The 23,129-nt window shown below is 44.8% G+C and overlaps 1 protein-coding gene across 2 annotated transcripts in view; it reads left to right on the forward strand.

The window, feature by feature from the left end:
- Positions 1-23,129, forward strand: part of DPYSL3 (dihydropyrimidinase like 3) — a 110,399-nt gene that overhangs the window by 57,252 nt on the left and 30,018 nt on the right. For both annotated transcript variants that reach the window (XM_045794353.2, XM_045794354.2), the window contains exon 2: positions 20,101-20,189. In XM_045794353.2, the coding sequence (XP_045650309.1) occupies positions 20,101-20,189 (89 nt within the window). The remainder of the gene's footprint in view (positions 1-20,100; positions 20,190-23,129) is intronic.

A 23,129-nucleotide genomic window follows, 5' to 3' on the forward strand; every position in this document is an offset into this window, starting at 1 on the left:
AGTCAAATGAGGGCATTGAACTAAATGATCCCCAAGGTCCCTGCCAGTGCACATGACCCTATGAGCCTTTATTTTGTCTTCTCTTTTTTCCTGAGATCATGGTCAGCCCTCGTCACTGTGTTCCAAATTTAGAGAAGAGTCATAAGCCCTTTCCGTGAGGGAAGACAATGCAGTGAGAAGAAAGTCAGAGTAGTCCTTGTTGGCTTAAAATCGGTGGGACCAGCCCAGATCTGTGCTGAGTCTAAGGGTCTTTGGTTGCCTTTTACACTTAAAATCCCCCCTTTTTCTCATTCAGAGGGTAGATGTGGTCAATAGACTCTGTACAGGAGAGAAATGGAATAATGTTGTCCTTTTCTTAGCAGAACTTTGGTATTAATTCAAATGAGTGTTCTTCGAATGAGACCGTGATTCCTTTGCTAGCACGTAATAGTTTCTCTTTTGGATAAGGCTACCATCAATAAGGGCACGAAGCTGACAAATTGCCCCAAATCTACACTGGTCAAGTAACTAGGTGGACCAACAGAAAACAGCTCTTAGTCTGTATGTGCTCCAGCAAGCTCTTTTCAGTTGCTCTTGCCAATATTTTAAGTGAGGTGGCTGCCATCCAATGGAAATAACCCACCCCCAAAAGCCAAATAATGCCATGGACACCCCATGAGGTAGGGATGGTTTTGGTTTTGTTACCACTGAGTCTACAGCACTCAGTCTTTGGTTGGCACATATTAAGCCCTCTGTAAATATTTGTTGAATGAATGGGTACATTTAACCCTTAAATTGCAGGAATGATTTCAAGCCAGAAGATGATCAGAACGTGCATACATTTGTGCTTGTACGTCATCCTTCCTTTCACTGGCGGCCTTCTTGAATATTAACTTTTAAGAGACCAGGCCTGGCTCTAAGAAATCAGCAGAGGCTCACTGAGCCAAGGGAAACAGGACAGCACACCCGTAGAGCGAGCAGGGTCAGCTGTACTCCGGGACCCGACCGGGGCCGACGGAGCCCGGCCCTCATTTGTCCTTCTCTCTTCTTAGACCTCCCTTGCTTCCCTTCTTCCAAATCCTGCATCTGACCCCATTCTCAGCCTGTTTCAGAGCCTACCTGGCTACTCCTTGCTTGCAAACAGACCCGTTGTTTCTCTTCCAGGAAATGATTGAAAAGAAAGAGACCTTTATGCCTCCTTTCAAATAGAGAAAATTGTCCCCATGACTTTTTGAACCGGGATCCAACATAGATCTGAATTGAGGCCTTTCTGCCTTTGCATAGAAACCACAAGCCTTTGGAGTTATTAGTTATTCATCGGATAAATATATAAAATCTTAAAAAAAAAAAAATAAAAGGAGCACTAATAAGAGAAGGCAAAGTGAAGAAGTAAAGTCTATTCATGGAACCTAACATCTCAGGTCAAAAAGCACGTGAAATACTTTATGTATTAGAAAAATCATATATAAAATAATCAAGTATAATAACAGCATTTTGCTCTTTTTTGATTGTAGAACAAGTATTGACCATTGGCTCTGGACCTAGCAATGCAATGCTTGTCCCTGGAGCATCTAATCTGGAACACAGATGGGAAATTAGTTTATGACAACAACTACTACTACTACTACTTACTAACAATAACAAATTTTTTTTGTATCCTGTGTTAAGTGCTTTTTTTTTTTTTTAAAGATTTTATTTTTTTATTTATTCATTCAACAGAGATAGAGACAGCCAGTGAGAGAGGGAACACAAGCAGGGGGAGTGGGAGAGGAAGAAGCAGGCTCATAGCGGAAGAGCCTGATGTGGGGCTCGATCCCAGAACGCCGGGATCACGCCCTGAGCCGAAGGCAGACGCTTAAGCGCTGTGCCACCCAGGCGCCCCTGTGTTAAGTGCTTTTTATTCATTATCTCATGTAATGCTCAGAACTGTTCAGTTAGGTAGACGGATTTTCCAACTCAGTCTTCCCATTTCATTGAGGAGAAAACTTAGATCAGAAAATTTGCCTAAGAGCATGCAAGCCTTCAGTGGTGGAACCAAAATTCGGACTGACTCAGCCCACATTGTCAACTGCTAGGTGAGCTATCTTAAATTCTACCTTCTTTTATCTTCTTCCACCTCCAAGGTCATGAGACACCCGTTCAAATTGGAATTCACTTAATTCAGGTCCAGGGTGAAGGCCTTCCCTGCACCTGTTTCCTGTGAACCTTGCGTAGTTGAGGTTATGGGAGGTACAGAGAACAGCCCTTTGGTGCCCTCCTCTGCACAAGCACTGCCTGGTTCCAGAAGCTCTCCAGCCTTCCCATTACAGGCAGACTCACTTCCCAGCATGTCCAAGGCAGCTCCACACGATGGCACAACCCGGGCCAACTTGCCAGAGGGGCGGCCACCACTTTTAGCAAAGAAGACTATTTTGCATTGAATTAACAAAAATACCAATGGGGGTTTCTTCTTGATGTGGATTTGAATGCCTCCTTCTCATTCCATACCCCACAGGACATTCCCCAGCTTCTCAATAAATCCAAAGCAAGATTCTGCCAAGGTTTTGATTAAATATAAGCTCTGTGAGATTGATAGAGTCAGAATTCCCTTAGAGAGAGTATTTTAGTCTAGATTTCCCTTACAGGTGAAGAAATGGAGACGGAGACGCAAGTGGGTCTGAATGAATTAGGACTTCTTCTGTCTGGTTTATTGTAGGGCACTGAGATTTTAAAATTAAGTAGGAATTTTTTTCCCCAATACGAAAAACAGCATGAGGGTTATAGAAAAATTTACCAAAATAAACACAATGAGGACAATACAAATAAGCTATAGTGAAATTAATCAGAGACAGACGTTGTAAATTTTATGAATACACCCATTTTGAGCTTTTTCTTAAGACTATATATGCCATTTATTAAAATGGTACCACGTAGTGTTCATGCTGTTTTATGTCCTGCTTTCCATTCCACAATATATTATGACATCTTTCCATGTTTCAGATATTTTTCTATAACATAATTTTAAAAACCCACATATTACCCCAGTGCTTGGGGATCTGATTAAATTAATCCCATTTTGGTTGAATTTTTTTGGTTTGTTTCTACGATCGTGATATTAACAAACATGAAATGATGCATTTGTTTTCAGTTGCTGTTTTTTAGTGAAGTTAAATTAAAAGCTATTCCAGGATGAGAGGTTAAGTAACTTGCCCCGAGTTGCTCAGCTCAAGACTGCCAGACTAGAGATTTGAAACCCACTGTCTTTCATCTTCGTCCTGTATTCTTGTCATTGCTCTGATTGCTTTGGTAGTTGGGCTGTTTTCCATGGAGAGCTCTGCCTTCCCTCTCTCTTCTTCTGCTCTTGAATGAGCACATTGGTTTTCTCACGTCCGCCCTTGCTTGCCTGTCTGACTCGCCGAGGCTGTTGACATTTGTAGAGGTACACAGAGTTCTGGGACCTGAAGTTACACAGCTGGAGAGGAAACATGCCCAGCTCTTTCTCTCTTCTCCTTACTGGCTTAACCTATGAGCTTGGAAGCTGGTTTTAATTTTACATTCTCTGTGTGTATGTATGTTTGTTTTTAAAACTTTTTTGCCCTTAATTCTTTCAAGGAGACCTTTATTTGAAATCATATACTCTTTCCCTCAAAGCCAATTTGTGCCCCAAATCTTGATGAGATTACTTTGTTTGGGGATATTGATAAATTCACCTTGGGGTTTCTGGTTTATCCAACTAAATTGGTTTAAATTATGGCCTGACAGAGAGAAAGGGCATAAACAACTTAGAAGGTTTTAAAGCAATTGGATCTAATCCTCTGCTTCTAGAGACTTCATCCTGGGTTGATTCCACAAAGAAGGTATGTTTTGTTTTGTTTTTATTTCAGTTGCTTCGTGGCGCGCTCTATCTCAGACCCTTTTTGATGTGAGAAATTATGGGAAAAACTTAGCTTTGCTCGGTTAAGGGCAGGAAGAGAAATAAGGGATCCATTATTCCAACCCCCTCATTTTAATGATTAAGAAAATATGGGCGGAAGAGGGAAAATAATTTGCCAAAGGTCACACAGCAAAATAATTAAGGAAAAAGAGAAGTGTAGAACTTGTTTCCCTTACTCTAAGTTCAGTATTTTTCTCACCCCCTTTTCTTCTGAGGCAGGGGAACTTGAGGATCTGTTACTGGATGAATTTTGTCTCCTAAAAGTTCGTGTGGTGAGGTCCTAACCCCTAGTACCTCAGAATGTGACTGGATTTGGCCATAGGGCCTTTACAGACATGGTTGAGGTAACTAAGGTCAGGAGGTTGGGCCCTAATCCATTATTGGCTCTAGAAGAAGAGATTAGGACACAGTCACAGAGCAAGACCATTTGAAAACACAGGGAAGAGAAGGCCATCAGCAAGTCAAGGAGAGAGGCGTCGGGGAAACCAACCCTGCCGACACCTTGATCTTGAACTTCCAGTTTCCAGAACTATGAGAAAATAAGTATTTGTTTTTAAGACGCTCAGTCTGTGGTACCGTGTTATGGCAGCCCTGGCAGAATGACACGGGGACGTTAAGGACTAAGACTTTTAAAGATTCAAATCTTCAAACTTGAGAAGCTCTCAATGAACAGAAAAGGGAAACCCACATAAATAATGTAAGAAATGATGCCTTGTCAGAGCCATACCGACTGGTTTTTCATCATAATTTTATCTATGACATCTCGTTTCATCCTTACGTCTAGATTATAGTTATTTATAGCTCCACTTTACAGATGAGGAAACAGATTCAGGAGGGTAGCTTATCTCAAGTCACATAGTTAATATCTAGCTGGTGGAGGAAGCTCCCAGTTCACCTCATTGTCTGACTTGAAGCCCTCACTTAGTACATGGTGCTACTTCCCGGGCAGGAAGTTAATCCAAACTGTAGAGTCACGAGGGTCATCTAGTTGTTTAAAGTTAGGAAGAAAAAAAATGTACCCCAGGGTCTCAATGCCTTGGAATCCACTTAATGGATTGGACAGGACATATTTGGCCCCTGATTTTAGGAAAAATTCAGAGATCAGGGACATTTTAAAAGATAAGCTATTTGAATTTCACTACAAAGTCTTCCCTTCACCTGTTGAAATGGACAGCTATACATAGTGAAGGATTAAGGTTTGGGATGATGGACCCCAGGCCCCGAAGAACTCCGACCCATCGCAGGGGAATCACTTACGTACGCTGGATCGTATCTGCTCAGGCAGGAATCCTGACCCATACATCTGTAACATGAATGGATGTGGAAATTATCTATGCCAGAGTTTTAAAACGACATACTTTAGAAGTATTTTCAACAGGAAGGCCTGATAAATACGCAGTCACCTAAAAAAAGAGAAGAAAAAATGAAATTAATTTGAGCTGCTGGTAAACCCAAAGCTTATCATATGGGAAATATGAGGTGCTTTGCGTGTTGAATGTAAATGGTGGTCTTCCAGCCCCATCCTCCCCATTTTGTCTGGTCTATCAGTGCTTACATGTAGAGGTTCAAGTCACTCGGACTTTGTTAGTAAGAAGGCACGATCAAGTTAAGAGGTGAATAGAGTTTGTTTTCAGGAGATACTGGGGGTAAGGCTCAGCTCAGCTGTAGACAAGCCGTGCAACTTTGTTGGTTCTGCCTTTAGAATAGAATCTCCATCCAACCCCTGGTCACTATTTCTCATCACTCGCCACCGCCCTACCTCAAGCCTCCCTGGTCTTACCGTAACCCCCAATTGAACTCCGTGCTCCCACTTTGCCTACACTTAGGTCATTCTCTGGGCATCACCAGGGTGATCCTTTAAAAATGTAAATCGGATCAAGTCGCTCCCCCAGCTCAAACATCTGTTGCACTTGGAATAAAACAGACCGTGACTCTCTCCAGATTCCACATGGCCTGGCCCTGACTGTCCTCCTTTCTGGACACCCAGCCCTGCTGCTGCTCCTTCCTGGGTGACTGGCGGCAGCCGGCCTCTGCTCCCGCGCTCCCTGGGACATCTTTGTCTGCAGCTCAGGGCTGCTGTGCTTGCTGCTCCCCGGGAGTGGGCAGTGGTCTTTCCTAAGAGCCGTTCTTGACTTGGATTGCTTCCTCAGATCGTTCAGAGTTCTGTTCAGCAGACAGCTTCTTAGACATATCTTCTTTGAAAACCTCCTCAGACACAGTCCCAGACGCTTCCAAGCCTCTGCTATCCCCTTGCCCTCAGTCTGAATTCTCTTTATCACTGTCGCAAGTACAGTACTCATTTAGCTAGCTTACTTGTTCTTTGCTTTTCCAACCACGACAGTACAATGTCAAGGAATGTATTTTGTTCATGTTGTATCCCTACTCTGTGAACAGGAGGCGTTTATAAACATTAAATGACAGAATGAAGGGATAAATAAATCAGGGAGTGAAAAGGCTCACTGCTCCTTTACTTGAGACTAATGTGCTTTCCTTGGGGTCAGTGGTTTGGGGAGAACAGGTGTCAAGGAAGCAGGGTTATCAGAAGGCTACTGAACGGTCTGCTCCATGGTGACAGGGACCACTTCTGTGTCCTTCCGCATTCTCGCACCCAGGCCTGGCTCAGTCTCACCTCGAATGAACGGAGCAGCGGATGAAGGTGAAAAGATTTGAGAACAGTGGCAAAAGTGGTAACACGTGGACAGACACCTGCTCTCTCTGAACTGAAGGGAAGAGACCTGCAATGGTTACAACTTGCTTGCTGTGTTTTAAGACACAGTTGAATACGTGTCACAGTGCACGTCTTGCTTGGGTATGCATCCAATGTTTGCAACTCTAAACATCAGTCCTCAGAGCACTGTTTGAAACATTTCTGAGCAGAGACGGTCATAAAAAAGAAATTGGGAACTATATCAAAAGATTATTCTGCTGGTGTTAGAATCTTAGAATGTGAAATAGTGTTTATGAGGCGGGGAAGCAACGTCAAGGCTTTGCAGGTAGGGAGGAAGCCTGCAGGCCTTCAGGCCTGGGGCATACAGTCCTGTGATTTCGGTGTGATGCTTGCAAATGGAAGGCAGTCTGAAATACATCTTAGGGGGTGCCTATTGTGGGAAGAAACCTTTTGTTGTAGGATTAACTGCCTGCCAATCTCGTTTTTGAGTTCTGATAATTTTTAAATGGAGGCTCAGTTGTATTTATTTCAAGGGTTCACTTCATTCAAAGTCCGCCTGACCTCTTGAAGTCCTTGTTCTCCGAGCATCTGCACTTTTCTCTGTCCGTATTACTTGGAGAAGTTTGGGGCCCAAGAGTCAAAAAATAGCCACTGCTTTAATAACCACCTTCTATCAAATGAAAACAGAGCTATGGGTTTGCAGGTTTCTAGGCAGATAGAAGAATGAGCAAGAGAATTGGTCATTACCACTGTCTGCTAATTGTGTCAAGAAAGAGCCAGAAAAGGGGTGCCTGGGTGGCACAGCGGTTAAGCGTCTGCCTTCGGCTCAGGGCGTGATCCTGACGTTATGGGATCGAGCCCCACATCAGGCTCCTATGCTATGAGCCTGCTTCTTCCTCTCCCACTCCTCCTGCTTGTGTTCCCTCTCTCGCTGGCTGTCTCTATCTCTGTCGAATAAATAAAATCTTTAAAAAAAAAAAAAGAAAAAGAAAGAGCCAGAAAAAAGAGTGAGCTGGTTCATCCTCTCAGCTCCCCATATTCCTTGGAAAGTGTTTGGGTTCTTGCAAGAAGGTAGTTTGTATACACACACACACACACACGTACACACTAAAAAGAAATGAAATGTCAAGCTACTTTTCAGGGATAGAGGAGAGAGCAGGGAAGCATCCAGGTGAGAAGCACTGACCTGAGATTTGTGTCCCAACCTGTAAAGTAACCTGCATTTATTGAACACCTACTATGCACCGCAATTTGGGCTTACTCCTCACTTTAGTCCTTTGGGGTGGATATCATTTTCTCCATTTCACAGTGAGGATTGTGCTACAAAGCCCTTTCCTCTTTCCTCCGTTCCGTCTGGCACGGATTCACCGCTTGCATTCCTAGCTACAGAGTGAATGATGCGGCCCCTCTCTGCGCTCCTCTATGGACCCAATCTCTGACGTCTGGGCTCCGAGGCAGAACAAACTGGGGGACATCTCTGGTCTTGGAAACAGCCCCTTCCTCCCACGATCTCTCTTCAAGGGCCCTTTCCACAGCAACGTGGTGTGAGCTGGAACATCCCAGCTGTAGCTCTCTTAACGCATCCGCCACCGGACCAGTTTTGGGAAGTTGCATAAGCCAGTGGTTATGTGCTTATAACCACAATCCCCAGGCAGCCCCGCCAATTTTAAAAGTATAAGGTCAGACTTGGAGAAGCATCCCTGTGGCCTCTGCAAATAGCTGGGGAGCAGTTGCCTGTCATTTGAAGGTGCCGCTCACACATTCCAAGGCCCAAGCCCGCATTCCTCCCCTGGGAATTGCAATTGGCCAGCTTTCAGATTCAGTGAAAGAGTTTCTTGTTTCTGACAGGCAATCGGGTGGGAATTCACTAGGTTTCCCTGTCATTCTAAAGGCTCCGTCAAAGCCAGCTGCCAGTCCTAAATGATCAAAGAGGAGTCTACTTCTTTTTTTTTTTTTTTTAAAGATTTTATTTATTTATTTGACAGAGATAGAGATAGCCAGCGAGAGAGGGAACACAAGCAGGGGGAGTGGGAGAGGAAGAAGCAGGCTCATAGCGGAGGAGCCTGATGTGGGGCTCGATCCCAGAACGCCGGGATCACGCCCTGAGCCGAAGGCAGGCGCTTAACCGCTGTGCCACCCAGGCGCCCCAAAGAGGAGTCTACTTCTAAAACAGGAAGTGAGTACCGCTCATTGGACAGTAGCCCAGAAAGGCCAAGTGCCTTGCTCAGGGTCGCAGAGCTAGGACCAGGATCTGGGGCTCCTGACCCCCATTCCAAGAGTCTACTCTCCTTTCTTGCCTTTCACTTGGCATGGCCAGGTTCACAATGGCATTAACTCAAGTCCATCCATTAACACCTGCCCATCCTCCTAAATCACAGGCTCCCATGTCTAGCTGTTGGCTTCATGGCTGTATGATTGACCAGCACCTCAAAATTATTATTGATACTCTTGCACCTCAACTTTGTTCTTCTCTTTTCCTTTCTCCATTTTTATTCGTGAGTCCTTCCTGGCCACCTTGCCTTGAAACTTCAGTCAACTTAGACACATCATTTTTCCTTCCCCTGCAGCCGCTGAGTTGATTCTGGCTTTCCTCCGCATCATGCCTCGCATTTTCTAATCCGTATTCTTGCTCTCACCTGGGCCATAGTCATTACCTTAGTCTTTTTCCTCTTTGTAATTTTCTTTATTAAGCCCCTTGTAAAAGTTATAAATGGCATATGCTTTGTGCAACTAGTGACATAATATAAGTAAATAGTGGAGAAACAGAAAGGAAAAAGTAAGTTTTCCATACCCCTTCCATCTTCATCCTTTCCCCCTACCATATCCAATGTTAATAATTTGGTTTACATCCTTCCAGACCTTTCTCCTGCTCACACAAAAACATAACAAAACACGTTTACCTATAGTATTTTTTTTTTTGCTTTTGCCACAGTAGAATCATATTTTGCACATTGTGGCTTATTTGAAAGTCAAGATACAGATATAACTTGTTGAAAAAAATAGGTGTATGACTACCCATTGTATGGCTGTATTGAGGTGTATGACATCATGTCTCACGGTTGGATATTCAGGGACTGGGCAGGATATTTTCAGCTTGCCTCTCCAGTTACCTCTCCACTTTTTCTGCTCTGCTGCATACCGTGGGGCTCTCTCTCGCCTGCATCTGTAGGCCCTTTGCCCTTGGGCTCCTACTTGGATTCAGTTCCTTCAGTGCAGCTAGGAGATTGGAAGGAAGGTGCACAGCTGAGGTCAGAGTATCTCGCCCTCCTGATTCCTTCCTGCGGGGTCACTGAGGAGGGGCTGCATGCCTCTCCTGCAGGTCACACCTCCGAGGTCAGGCAGAGCTGTGCTCACAGCGCCCTCTTCAGCTGGGTGACTTCTCTCTCCCCTTGTCTGCTTCAGGCCTGGCGATAGGGTGGCTCCCTGCTGTGGGTGGGCACAAAGCCTGCCCACACTTCGTTAAAGAATCCCTTTGTTACACTCTCTTTAATAACCCAGTTATTAACTCACTTTCCTGGTACCCTGAATGGTATAAGCTGTTTCTTTTCTTTCTTTTTTCTTTTCTCTTGCCATTAGCTACGGCTTTCCAACTAGTTCCTTCCTTTATCTCCAGCATGGTTATTCTGTCAGCTTAATTTTCTCTTCTACTCGGAGACTGTATTTCATTCATTTTCTCAAAATCCTTCTAGAGCTCCCCAGCATGCACAGAATGAAGGTCAAACTCTTCAGCCGGCCATCTCTTGAGCGTCTCCCATTCCAGAATCCTAGGCATCAGGGACTCTGCCCAACATCACAGTTGCCCACTGAAATGCATTTCTTGAGTTGATGCATTAGTTCTCCTACTGACTGGTTATGTGCTGTTGGACCATGAGCCAATCTCTCCAAGCTTTCCTGTCTTCGTCAATTCAGTGAGGAGAACAGCAACGTTTCACTGACAATTCATTGATCTCTTTGAAGACTTTCTAGCACATAAGAAGGTTTCAGTAAATGCTAGTTATAAATTATTGTTCCTTGGGGTGCTTGGGTGGCTCAGTCAGTTGAGCGTCCAACTCTTGATTTTGGCTCAGGTTATGATTTTAGGGTCATGAGATCTAGCCCCCTGTTGGGCTCTGTGCTCAGCAGGGAGTCTGCTTGAGATTCTCTCTCCCTCTCCTTCTGCCCCATTCTCCCCCTCCCCCTACCAGCTCTCTGTCTCTGAAATAAAATAAATAAATCTTAAAAAAAATAAATTATTGTTCCCCTGCTCTGATAAGAATTCTCTCTTTGGCCGTACCCAGGTGTCCAGATCAGCCATTTTCCCAAGACCTACCTTGATAAGGCCTCACTGGACCTTCCTTTGATTTCTACTGGACAGAGGATTTTTCTCCCTTTCTCTTTCTCTCTCTCTTCATTGACAGACTTTGCTTTTTAGAGTACTTTGAGGTTCACAGAAAAATTGAGTAGAAAGCACAGAGCACTCTCATAAACTCCCTCCATTCCCCCCACCCCAAAGTGTCCCATTATCAGCATATGGCATTGGTGTGGTACATTTTTTACAACTGATGAACCAGTATTGATATGTTAACAGAAGTGATAGTTTTACATGAAGTTTCACTTTTGTGCAGTTCTGTGGTTTTGACAAACACATAATGTCCTGTATCCACAATTATAGTATCGTACGGCATAGTTTCACTGCCCCCCAAGCCCTGAGGGCACCATCTGTTCATCTACTCACCACCCCCCTCGTTCCCTACTTCCCCACACCACTGGCAACCACTGATCATTTTATGTCGATAGTTTGATCCTTTCTCTTGACTTCCTATTGCTGTTTGTGTTCATAGCTTACTTTTCCTACACGCTCCAAACCTACAGCTTCATGGGCAGTAGTCACAGATGAATGAATTATTAAGCCCATTTATCCCTAGAATCAAGGCCTGGGTTGAAATTTCATGCACTCCTTCCTGATGAAGTAGGCATTTGGCTTTCGCACAGGCTGTTGAGCTAAAGGGACACGGGATCGTGTTTGAACAAAGCTGGACTCAGTTTTCTAGTCTGCCTGTGTGCAGAGCACTTTCACCTGTTACTGCATAGACTTGAGGCCTAAAAAAGAACAAACGAACAAAAATAAGAAGGTCATAAACCAGACACAAAACTGTCACCTAAAGTCACGCCAAAGATGGCCGTGAATTAGTTCTTTAAAGCACTGACTGTTGTTCAGTCTGTAGTCTGCTTCACATTCTGGTCCTGGGCAGGACGTTTTACGTATCACAGTAGTGTCCTGTGATGTGGATTTGGCTCTAATTGTCTGTGTGCATTATAGCAGTAGCAGTAGTGAGTGCCCACCACTTACAGACCCCGCCTGACAGTTAATCCTCACGTTACGATCTATACTTTATAGATAAAGAAGCAGGCCTTTTTAGAGAACGAAAGCCAAGGAAGCCGAGGATTAATCGAACTCTGCCCAGCTAAGGAAGCTGAGGCCCAGAGATAGATCAAGTCACCTGCCCAGTACCACCCCAGACCTGCAAAAGCAGGTCTGGCTCCCACACTCCCTTGGTCTCTCCCTAAACTCTTGTGAGACTCTGCAAACTGCTGTCAGGCCTGGTTTCCATCCCGGACAGCAACCTCTCCGTCTTTCCCTCCCAGAGTCCAGCTAAAGATGAGCTTGTTTCTTCATGAGCCCCGGTAATCTCCCTGTGGCTCTGCTTTGGGCCCTGCTTTTGCTTCTGACAAGCCCGTGTGGACCCACATTGGCCCACGTCGGCCCACGGTGGTCCCTGATGAAGAGCAGGGGTGGCATTCCTACATGGAATCATTTTAGGTTGTTCTGTAAGAGGGCATTCAGTAACACTGAATCCCACAGTGAGACGTGTCCAGTTTCTAGTTCTTTTTCTAACCTGCTGAATAGCTGAAGGAAGAAGGCTCAGCGTAGTGCTGGTCTGAATCGGACACCTCCCTGACACTTGGTAACTTCATTTTTTAACCAAGGTAGCAGATCTGAGCTCCTCCTTTGGAACCTTTTTCGAAGGCAGCGGAATGTCCCCAAAATGCAGTGAGTTTTTATAGTATTCATTCCTAGGTTGCTGTCTATTTTTGGTAAGTGATAGTGGCTTAGAATTTATAGGAGTAAGACAGTGTTTACTTGGAAAATACATTTATGTAAGGATAATACCATGCAAATGACAGTACAGTTTCTACAGGTTATATCAACTGCCATGAAAATGGTGCACAAGTGTCTGAGGTTTGGGCTTCATCGGCCCAGCCGACCTTCCTGCTTGCGACTGGAATGGCTTCGTGGACCCTGTGCACCTCCCCTCCCCGTCCTCTCGTTCCTACCCTGCTTATCCACTTGTGCGGATGCGTGTCTGGAACCCTGCTGAAGATTGAGAGACCGTTATCAGGGGGCTGGGATTAAGATGCCATCCACAGTTCATCCCCCACTCCATTCTGACCCAGGGCAGGCTGCATACCTTGTCTGGCCCCCTGATAATCACATCTCTAAAATGGTTAACATGGTTCTGGGGAGGGAAGAATGCACCCAGCTGCCTTTGATGTTCTAGTTCAGAAGACTGAGTGTCCACCCTGCTCCTGTTAATACTGCCCGGGGCTACTGTTTCCTGTGTGTCAGCACCTCTTTCCTCCTTTTCTGCTTTGGGTTCTGCCCCTCCAGGGCCAAACTACACATAAGAAAGAAAGCGGAAAATGGTGCTTCCCATTGTTACCAATTCTGCTTAGTGGGCTCTGTGTAGAAGGGTGTGCCCCAGGTTAACCTTCCTCTAGCACACCTGGTCTTAAGTATGTTTGGATGATGCGAGAAACAATGTTTTTGAGACTCATCCATAGCATTTCAGAGGAATGGAATAGCCAAGGTTGTGAAACTAACTGCTCAGTTTCAGTGCAGACTCAGAGCCGAGAAACTGCACTCCTCTTCAAGAGGTCTCACGTCTCCCAGATCTTTGTCTTTCTGTCTGTCTCAACGGCCTGTTTGTCACTGAGGGTCCTAGAAACAGATCCATACATGGCATAGGGAGAGTGGGTTTGGGGCCAGGCTTAAGACCTTGCCTCCCACTCTCCATTCCTGCTGGGAGAGAGCAAGTGGATTGTTATCTCCTCTTCCAGAGGAAGAATGACCTGGAGGCGCCATGGGATCTTGCCCTCTGGGGGGCGGGTTTAAAAGGAGAAGTCTTGGCTGAGCTTGGCTGCTCGTGGCAGGAGCTGAGAACAGTTGCCGAGGGTTGAGTGGGGCCTGGCGTCTCTGCCAGTCCCTTTATGGCAAGGTCTGTTCTATTTTGATTAATAAAGTGCTAGTTCAGTTCTTCCTGAGTATTTGTGAGCGGGCAGCTCTACAGTGGCCAGCTCTGATAAAGATGGTAGCTCACATGTCGTCAGCATTTACACAGAGCCAAGCAGAGCTCAGCCGTTTACACATGGTATCTGCATAATCCTCACCAGCGCCCTCAGAGAAGGGTAGCATTGTCCCCTTGGAGGTAACTGAAGCCCGGAGAAGCGAAGTCACTTGTGTAGGCACGGGTAGCGTTGGTGCGAGAGCGTGAGCTCAAGTCTGTGTGTCTCACTGGAAGCTTCGTGCTTAACAGCAGAGCCGGGATGAGAACCCTGGTCCCGTGGAGCCTACTCAGTACCTTTCCCCAAATACTGTGTCGGGTCAGCCGGACTATCTTAGAAAGCCCTTTCTCTCTCTTCTTTAAATGATGCTACTTTGTGGGAAGAAGACCAGCAAGATCATCCATGTTGTCTTTCCATCCTAATGTATTCTTCGGAGTGGGAATGTTTTTAGGGGGTTAAATCTAATTACCCAGATGGGAATTTATTTTAAATAACCAGCTGCGCCTTCATGTGGACTTTAAAAGGATCTTGAGTCCCCACCAAAGGTCAGAGTCTGTGCTTTGTGATTTGAACGCAGGTAACAAAACATTTGATTTTGGAAGACATTCTTCATTTTATATCCTCCTTTTCTGTTCCTAGGATTATAGTTTTTATTCTGAGCTGCTGGAATGTCGGCAGAGTATAGAACAGATGTGTCTTAAGTACTGTTCTCAGGCTGACTTTATTCACTGGGAAGAAGTCCACAGAGGGCTCCGGTTTCTCTGGGAGGCATATTCTCATTACTTCAGATAGACAGAAGTGGTGATTTAAGTTCTTTTAAGTTGAAGACTAGACAAGGAAAACTAAAATGGGAACCCACATCTCCCGTAGGCTTGAGTTCAAGATTCTGTTCTTTTATTCTCTGTTCTAGTTTGAATCTAGCCTTTCTTTCCTTCTGTCTTCCTTTCCTCTTCCTTTCTCTCTCTCTTTCTCTCTCTTTTGGCTCCACACCCAGTGTAAAGCCCAGTCAATGCAGGGCTCAAACTCATGACCCTGAGATTAAGAGTCGGATGCTTAACCAACTGAGCCATCCAGACACCCCGAATCCAGCCATTCTTAACCACATCCCTCCTTACAGAGTTTGTTTTTTTCTCCCTCTCCCCCTTCCTTCCTCCTTCCCTTGCTCTCTCTCTCTACTCTTTTCCTTTCTTTTTGTCTCTCTTCTCTCCCTTTTTCTGATAAACTCCACATTTTTTTTATGATTGATTTTTCTAATCATTGCCATACATTAGTGAGGCTTGAAGGGCTGGTACTACCCTGGATTGTAAGTTAGGTCCCTTTATAAGCTGCATGAACACACTCGGGCCATAAGGGGCAGGTTGATGCACTGCTTTTATAAGTCGCATCTTCAGGGTTACCGGATTCCTTAAGTTACCTGCTGCAGAGAACTGCATCAGTTTGAGCCCTGGAACAGTCGGATTCAGCAGCAAACGGTAAAGAGAGCCCTGTCAGAAAGAGTCCTTTGTCGTGAGGTTTAAGGATCAGTGGTTCAGTGGCCTCAGGTGGAAATCTGTCCAGTGCCCAGAGGTAGGAGTCCTGGATTCGCTTCCAATTGAAACTAATCAGCTCTGTCACTTACGAGAAAGATGCTCGCCCTGTGCGTATCTCCTCACTTGGAAAATGGGGACAGTCTCTCTCCAATATACTTAATTTAAGGCTTTTAAAAACATTCTGAAGGGCTGTAAATAATTTGAATGGAATCAATATAATGAATATTTAAGATTGTTTACTGTGTGTTAGTTATTTGATATGCGTGTGTACGCACATACACACACACTTTCCTCCCTCATTTATTCCTGGCAGCCACACTGTGAAGTGAGCTAGGTATTATTATCCACTCTGAGCTAATAAAAACTGAAGTTCTGAGGGTTAAGTCCTAACTCAAGATCATACACCTCGTTAAGGTGTCCACCTGATTCTCCCAGCCGTGGGAGAAGCCAGCCAGACCCAACCTGGCCTGCTGCTATGCCCGGCACCCCACTGGCCTGCAGGACCTCACCACACTCAGCCTTGGCAGCAGGGCAGGACCCAAGGCAGTGGGGGTCCTTGGTTATTTTAGGCTCTGAATAGCTTTTTTGGGGTTCCATGTGATCCCAGTGTGCTCTAGAAATACCATCACATATCTATATATCTCTATATCATCACATGAGAAGCCTTGCTCGATGTCCAGACTAGACCATTTCACATCTTCGGGTATCAGCTCCTGGACACGGTCAGCGGCTGGGAAAGGAAATTGAAGAGCCCTGCAGGGCCCCATTCACCAGGCCTTTCTAACATCATGGAGGATGACTTTTAATCATAGATGGCAGATCTGTTTGTCTTGTGGGTTTTCAACCCTAGCGTGTGTTCATCTATAGGGCTGGTCTGTAAACTCACAGGCAAGCATATTTTGTAACCAGTAAGGTTTGGTTTTATGTAACCTGGGGGTGGTCAGGAGTTCTGCTGTTCTTCAAGGCCAAACGCAAGGCCTGCCTTTTAGACTTTCCTGTGTCTGAGGACAGTTTGCCTAGGCTACCCTTTGTAGTGGATCCCACGTGCATGGAAAGAGTTAAAATTAATGAAGTAGTTTCATGAGCCCCTTTAATAAAAGATAGGGGACAAGCCGGGGACCTCCAGAGACAGCATGTGTTGGGGCTCTGTGAATTGAGGTTTGTGTATCTCTGGTCTGCGTGATGAAAAGAAATAATATTAATACTGTAGTAGTCCATAGAGCAAGAGTCTTTTTACTCCTATCTCTGAAACTTATGCCAGGCCTGTAATTCATCTTTATCTATTCAGATTCCTGACTATTGAGCCAGAGAAGGTGTATTTAATTAGCATGTGAAGAGTTTCCAATGATGCCATCTCAGTGATGTCAATTCCACTTGGCCCACCTCTTACTATGTACGTGGGCCTGAGATAGCTTTTGCCCCTCTGCTAACATCTGATGCTTGTTGAAGGAAGTAATGATCATGCCAGTCGTTCCCTAGGCGGGATATTCCGCAGGCGGGAGAGTGGTCGTATTTCATACCTGGGCTCACTACAGGTGGTAGCTGGCCCCTTTCCAAAAAGCAGTTTACTTCGGTTCTTTGCTAGGAAGATAAAGAACGTCAGAAGAGCACTGAGCTATTAGAGGGACACCGTACAGTTACCAAGACACTTATGGAGCTGCTCTTGGAGATGCTTCTGCTGCCTTCGTAGACACACGGAACTGTGCCCAGGACACACCGAAGCCTGGTTTCTGGTGCTGGTCTCTGACTTGGCACTGGGCTGGCTGATGGCTGCATGAGAGCCATTTGTGGAGTTTATAAAATACAGATTTGGTGGGAATCCATATTCTTCTAATGTGCACCCTAGTTTGGGAAGCACAGCCCCGGGACTGCCTCATATAATTTTGCAACTACTGTTAAAACAGTAGTCCAATTTTCTGGCCACATCACATAATTTTGTGACTCAGCTGGTCTTTCTGTCATAATGACATGATACAGCCTCCTGTGTCCCACCCTTCACCCATTTGTTTTACCAGTATTTGACAGCCATCTAGGGTGGGCTCCACGAATGAAGGGAACAAGATCAAAAGACACAGAGTCCCAAGACCAAGGGAGTTTTTGCTCTAGGCAGGAGACAGGAACGGGAAAGCGGCTGTTCTAGAACAATAGAGTTGTTTGAACTAAATGGCGAGGAGAGCAGGTGGAATTTGCTGGCAAGTCAGGTAACGCATCCTACAGGAGAAGCCCTTTGACTGGAGGCTTGGCAAAGGAGAGGGTGGTCGTCAGAAGCCAGTCGAACATGGGAGAAGGCAGAGGGAACTTTGTTGCAAAGTCTTAGTGGCCACAGAGCCTGCTACGTGACAATGACTACATGTTTTTTACTTTGCCGTGGTATGAACATGATGATGGATACATGATGATGGCCATACATGATGGAAATGAGGGCGGACCTTTGGACTAACGGCAGGTCGGGAGGGGCTTGGGGATCAGGTGTGGCGGGAATTCGCATTTCATGTCATCTGCATATCTTTCTCCGGCGTCTGTGGGTGTTTTCCTGGGTGCCTCTTTGATCTGTATCTCGTTCAGAGCCTCTCCCCTGACAGTATGGTGTGATGAAATCTCCTGGTCCCACGTAATCCCTGGGAAGTGGGAGGAACTTGGTGGCACTTTCCTGTATCCCATGTGGATGCCTCACTTCAATTCTCCGTTTCTGGCCTTGTTCACACCCTTTTGTTTCTGAAGCCAGATGTCAGCCTGTTTGTGGTCTTCCTCCCCCGTTAAACTGATGTCCTTTTTGAAAGCCAGTTGCCTGCCTCACCACCTTCCTTTCCTCTCTGCCGCTTTCCTCCTTGATCCCTAAGCTCTCCATCTCGAAACTGATCTTTTTCAGGTTTTCAAAGAAACAAAACTTATTTCTACCACAGGGCTTCTGCTCATGCTTTTCCCTCTGCCTACAGCTCTCCATCCCTGCCCCATCTACTTGATCTTCTCCGTAAGGCCTGTTTCCACCTCTGGTTAAACAAGCCCACTCCCCTATACATTGTGACGCTTGATACAATTTTACGTTGTTTTATTTGTTTTGTTGACTTTCTTTTTTCCTTATTGCCACGTATCCCCTTTTGGTTTCATGAAAGCAGGGGCATGGTATGACTCATTAACAACTGGATCCTCTCTATGTATTTAGTCATACATATCGAATAATTACTTGCTGGATGAGTGGATAGATGAACAATGGATGGATGGATGGATGGATGGATGGATGGATGGATGGATGGGCGGGCGGATGGAGTTGAAGCCTGTAATTTGAATTCTTAACAAAATGCAACATACCATTCTCTTTTCAAGCTGTTCCACTCAGCCACGCTCCTGAGATTTCTCTTCTCCCTCAGGAGTCCAGCAAAGCTGCATATACCCTTCATGCTACAGTCCAAACTCCAGTCATTCTTTTAATGAAATGTGTGATACTGAAAACTGACTCTGATTGGTTCCTCCTGAAATATATGAACTATATATTTATATTTTCTTTTTTTTTTAAAGATTTTATTTATTTGAGAGAGAGAGACAGAAAGCACGAGAGAGAGAGAGAGCACGAGTGGAGGGGAGGACAGAGGGAGATAGAGAAGCGGGCTGCACATTAGCCAGGAGCCCGACACTGGGACTGATCCCAGGACCCCAGGATCCTGAACTGACCTGAAGGCAGATGCTTAACCAACTGAGCCGCCCAGGCGCCCCTATATTTTCTTAATAACCTTGGAGTGTATGGGCATTGTTTCTAGTTGCATCACTTATCCAAACTTTATCTAAGCTATAATTTTAAAAAAGACTTTAGTTATAAGAAAGGCAATTTTTTTCATAATAAAGACAAAAAATACATTTCAGAAAATGTGAGAGTTTAATGAAGCAAATACAAATCCTGCATAATTTGTCCATCCTGGTTAAATACTATAGAATACTATAGCTATTTTGTCTTTTTTCTATTCACTGCTTTTCCTACACATTCCACAACCTTGTGTGCACGTGTTCGTACATGTATAAATATCCTAAATTTTAAACATAACGTACTGAGGGCTTCAGAGGGGAGGGAGGTGGGGGATTGGGATAGGCCAGTGATGGGTATTAAGGAGGGCACGTATTGCATGGAGCACGGGGTGTTATACGCAAACAATAAATCATGGAACACTACATCAAAAACTGGTGATGTACTGTATGGTGACTAACATAACGCAATAAAAAATTAAAAAAAAAACCAAAAAAACCCATAACGTGATCCTCATGTCATTATAAAGACTTTCAAAGACTATTTCATTGTATGATCCCAAGTTCTGTTTTTGAGAATCACTGCTGATCGCCAACAGGATGCTGGGCACTCAGGCATATATTATACACCACTTTTAATATTTACTGCTTACTGAGCCAGGAAAGATAATACAAAGAGTGTCTTCCCTCAAGTAGTGCCATTTCTGAGTGGCTATGGTAGGTTCCAGAAGCAAGAGGTGAAACTGTAGAATAATTTGAATTTGGGGCAAACGTGAAAGGCTGTATCCCCAACAAATATACCAGTTCAAACACTAGTGCACTGAGCGCACAGTTGTCTTAAGTAAATGTGTTCCTCCTAGATCTCTAGAACAATGAACTGGGAAAACCTTGGCAGACCACTCTTCTCCGAATTCCTAGCTATGAGAATGACTTTTATTTGCCTTCTTTTCTAGAGTGACCGTCTTCTTATCAAGGGCGGTAGAATTGTCAACGATGATCAGTCCTTCTATGCTGATATTTACATGGAAGATGGCTTGATAAAGTAAGTATGTAGAAACTTACCTTAACTTTTTGTGCTTCCTCTCTTCATTAGAGGCTCAGGAAGAAGCTTGCTTCTCTTTTGCTTCCTAGGCCTTTGATTCTCTGTGTTTCATTTCTTCTTCTTAAAAATGAGTCTGTATTTTTTTTTAAAGATTTATTTATTTGAGAGAGGGAAAGGGAGAGCACGTGGGGGAGGGGCCGAGGAAGCAGGCGAGAATCCTCAAGTGCACTCCCTGCTGAGAGTGAAGCCCGATGTAGGGCTCCGAGGTAGGGCTCCGTCTCACGACGCTGAGACCATGACCTGAGCTGAAACCAAGAGTTGGACGCTCAACTCACTGAGCATCCCAGGAGCCCCAAAGTGAATCTTTATTTTAACCTTTCGTTCTGGATACACATAATCCCTTAAAATGGGAGCTAGCCTTAATTTGTATGAATCTTGTGAATGAAATGAGAAATCTGAATTTGAGCAACCAAATGATGCTGCGGGCCCCTTTGTGCAAACTGTATTGATGGGCTCTCTGTGCATCTTAGAGAAGTGGAAGATGTGACTCTTGTCCTCTAATTTATTGAAAAAATGTGCACAAAATGAGAGCACCTTAAAAATATAAGGCCTTGTGCTGTGGGTGTCAAAGGAGTTCAAGTGAAGATAAATGCACAGAAAGGAGAAATCCCTTCAGAGGATGGGGTGGGGCTGGAGAGGGCATTTGAACTGAGCCTTGACTTAGGTAGAACCTAGATGGGCTGAGCACGGATGGGACATACATCTCAGACAAGATTTTCAAATGGATACTGCAGGGATGTGTTACTAGGTGTCCGTAAGCAGCGTAGCCAGGTTCCCTTTTTCTGTGGGCTCCCTACCTAGTAATCTGTAAAAGAGGATTTGGTCTACACATAGCCTTTCATCACAGAGAGTGAGCTACGCCCTCATGCTGAAAAGATATTGTATAAGATCAGTGTATCCAGTCCATCTTATTAGCCATCCCTGGCCTTGTTCCGTTTTATTTTTACATTTGTTAAACTCACTGGCTTGTGTAAGATTCTGGCCATCATGGCTCTCTTCCTTCTCTTTGAAGACTGGGCTTAGGCATAACTTTCTGTAGGTGGCTATTTCTCGTCAGCCCCCACATCTAGGCTGGTTTCCCTTCTCGTGCCTTTCTCAGTCCCAGCGGTGCTGACACTGTTAGGCACAGCAAGCACCCTGTCCTGTTCATCTCCATATCTGAGCGCTTAACTCAGTACTTAACACGGAGACACTGTTATAAGAGCTACCTTTTAGTGACAAGGTAGCGTGTGCCAGGTGCCGTTAAATGTTTTACATGCCTCATTCCATTTAATCTGCCAGCAATCCCACAAAGCAAGTACTATTACTACCCTTTTTCTCAGATGAGAAGAAAGAGGAACACAGGGAGGAAGTAACTTACTAGCGATCAGCATATTAATCAAGTTCATTGAACTTATGAGTGAATGGATAAATAAATGTGCAAGAATGGAGATATCCTGTTTAGTCGTCTTACCTACATAAACACTTTTTCATATTAGGAATAGGAGATATGGAAACAGTAGGCAAGCTAACCAGTGTGAAACAAGAAGTTCTTTGAAAGATAAGCCCCAGTTGATCTTATATTTTTCTCTTACTAAACAATTATTGTATATAGTCGGCTGTCTTTGGAGATAGCAGGTTCCCTCATTTAGAGATTTTCAGAGATGGAAAAAAAGGTAGCACCTAATACTCCTTCCTCATTTCAGAGCTCATGATGGGCATCACTAATTGATCACAGCACTTTTCACAGTTGAGCCTGAAATACAGGCCCAGAATCCGTCTTCCCACAGCGAGTCAGGCATCTACGACCAGAGTTGACTATGTAAATCCCTTTTGCCATCTCTATTAGAATAGACTAGAAGGCCACTTGCCAAGGGTGTTATGGAAGAGATGTAACCTTTGGATGTGTGTGCTGGTGGTAGAGAGAAGGGTGGATCTTCATCCAATCCTGACATTTTCTTCAAAAACATTCTGAAATCGCAGAGCATAAAAACAGAAATAATTCCCTCCAGTTGTCACAGAGCTGTTTGTCTATCTGTGACTGTTTGTGGAGTGTCTGCAGTGTGGAAGGTGGTTGGCTAAAGCATGGGACCCATGCTATGTCACATGCTATGGTGGCTGTCATCGGGACCCACATCTGCCCCCAGGACCTTGCAGTCTTTTCGGGGGGCATAACATGACCAGGTACTAGCAGCAATGAGGGTTAAGGTAGTAGAGGAGATGAGATTCAGGGGGAAGGAGGGTGCTATGTGGGATTAGCACGGTTATTAATTATCATAGCTGATGCTTGCTGAATTTTCCTGTGCCTAGCAGTGTTCCGTGGGCTTAACACCTACTAACAATCTGCACGACATTTTTATTTTACAGAGGAAGAAATTAAGACCAGTGAGGTTAAGCAACTTGGCCAAGGTCGTAAAGCTAGTAACTAGTGGAGCCAGGATTGTGAACCCACATAGACTGCATCCAGGGCAGATCTCTACTCTTAATTATTAGACCTGGCTGTCTGTCGGGATTTGACCAAGGAGGGGAGATGGAAGCCAAGCCTTCAAGGATTCATATGGCCTTGAGTGGCTCTGTGGAGGAAAAGGGGGGAAGGCATTTCTGTTTCAGACATGGTATTCCACTCGTTTTCAGAACTGGCGGAAACACCCAAGCAGACACACACACACACACACACACACACACACGGGCTGGGTAACTAACTCTTCATGCCCTTGGTTCTCAGTTTACCTCAGAGGAAGATCAGGGAGGAAGAAAAATGGGAACATCGTGGCCAGTATCTGGACTCTAATGGAGGTACAATCAGAGGCTGCATTTTTTCCACAGCATGTTTTGAATTGTGGTGGCTCTGGAATGGCCCAGTGGGGATGTGGTGAAGTTGAACTCTTAGAGATGTCAGGA

Source organism: Ursus americanus, chromosome 5 (assembly GCF_024610735.1).
Source record: "Ursus americanus isolate L20-20 chromosome 5, mUrsAme1.1.p, whole genome shotgun sequence".
NCBI classification, from domain to species: domain Eukaryota; kingdom Metazoa; phylum Chordata; class Mammalia; order Carnivora; family Ursidae; genus Ursus; species Ursus americanus.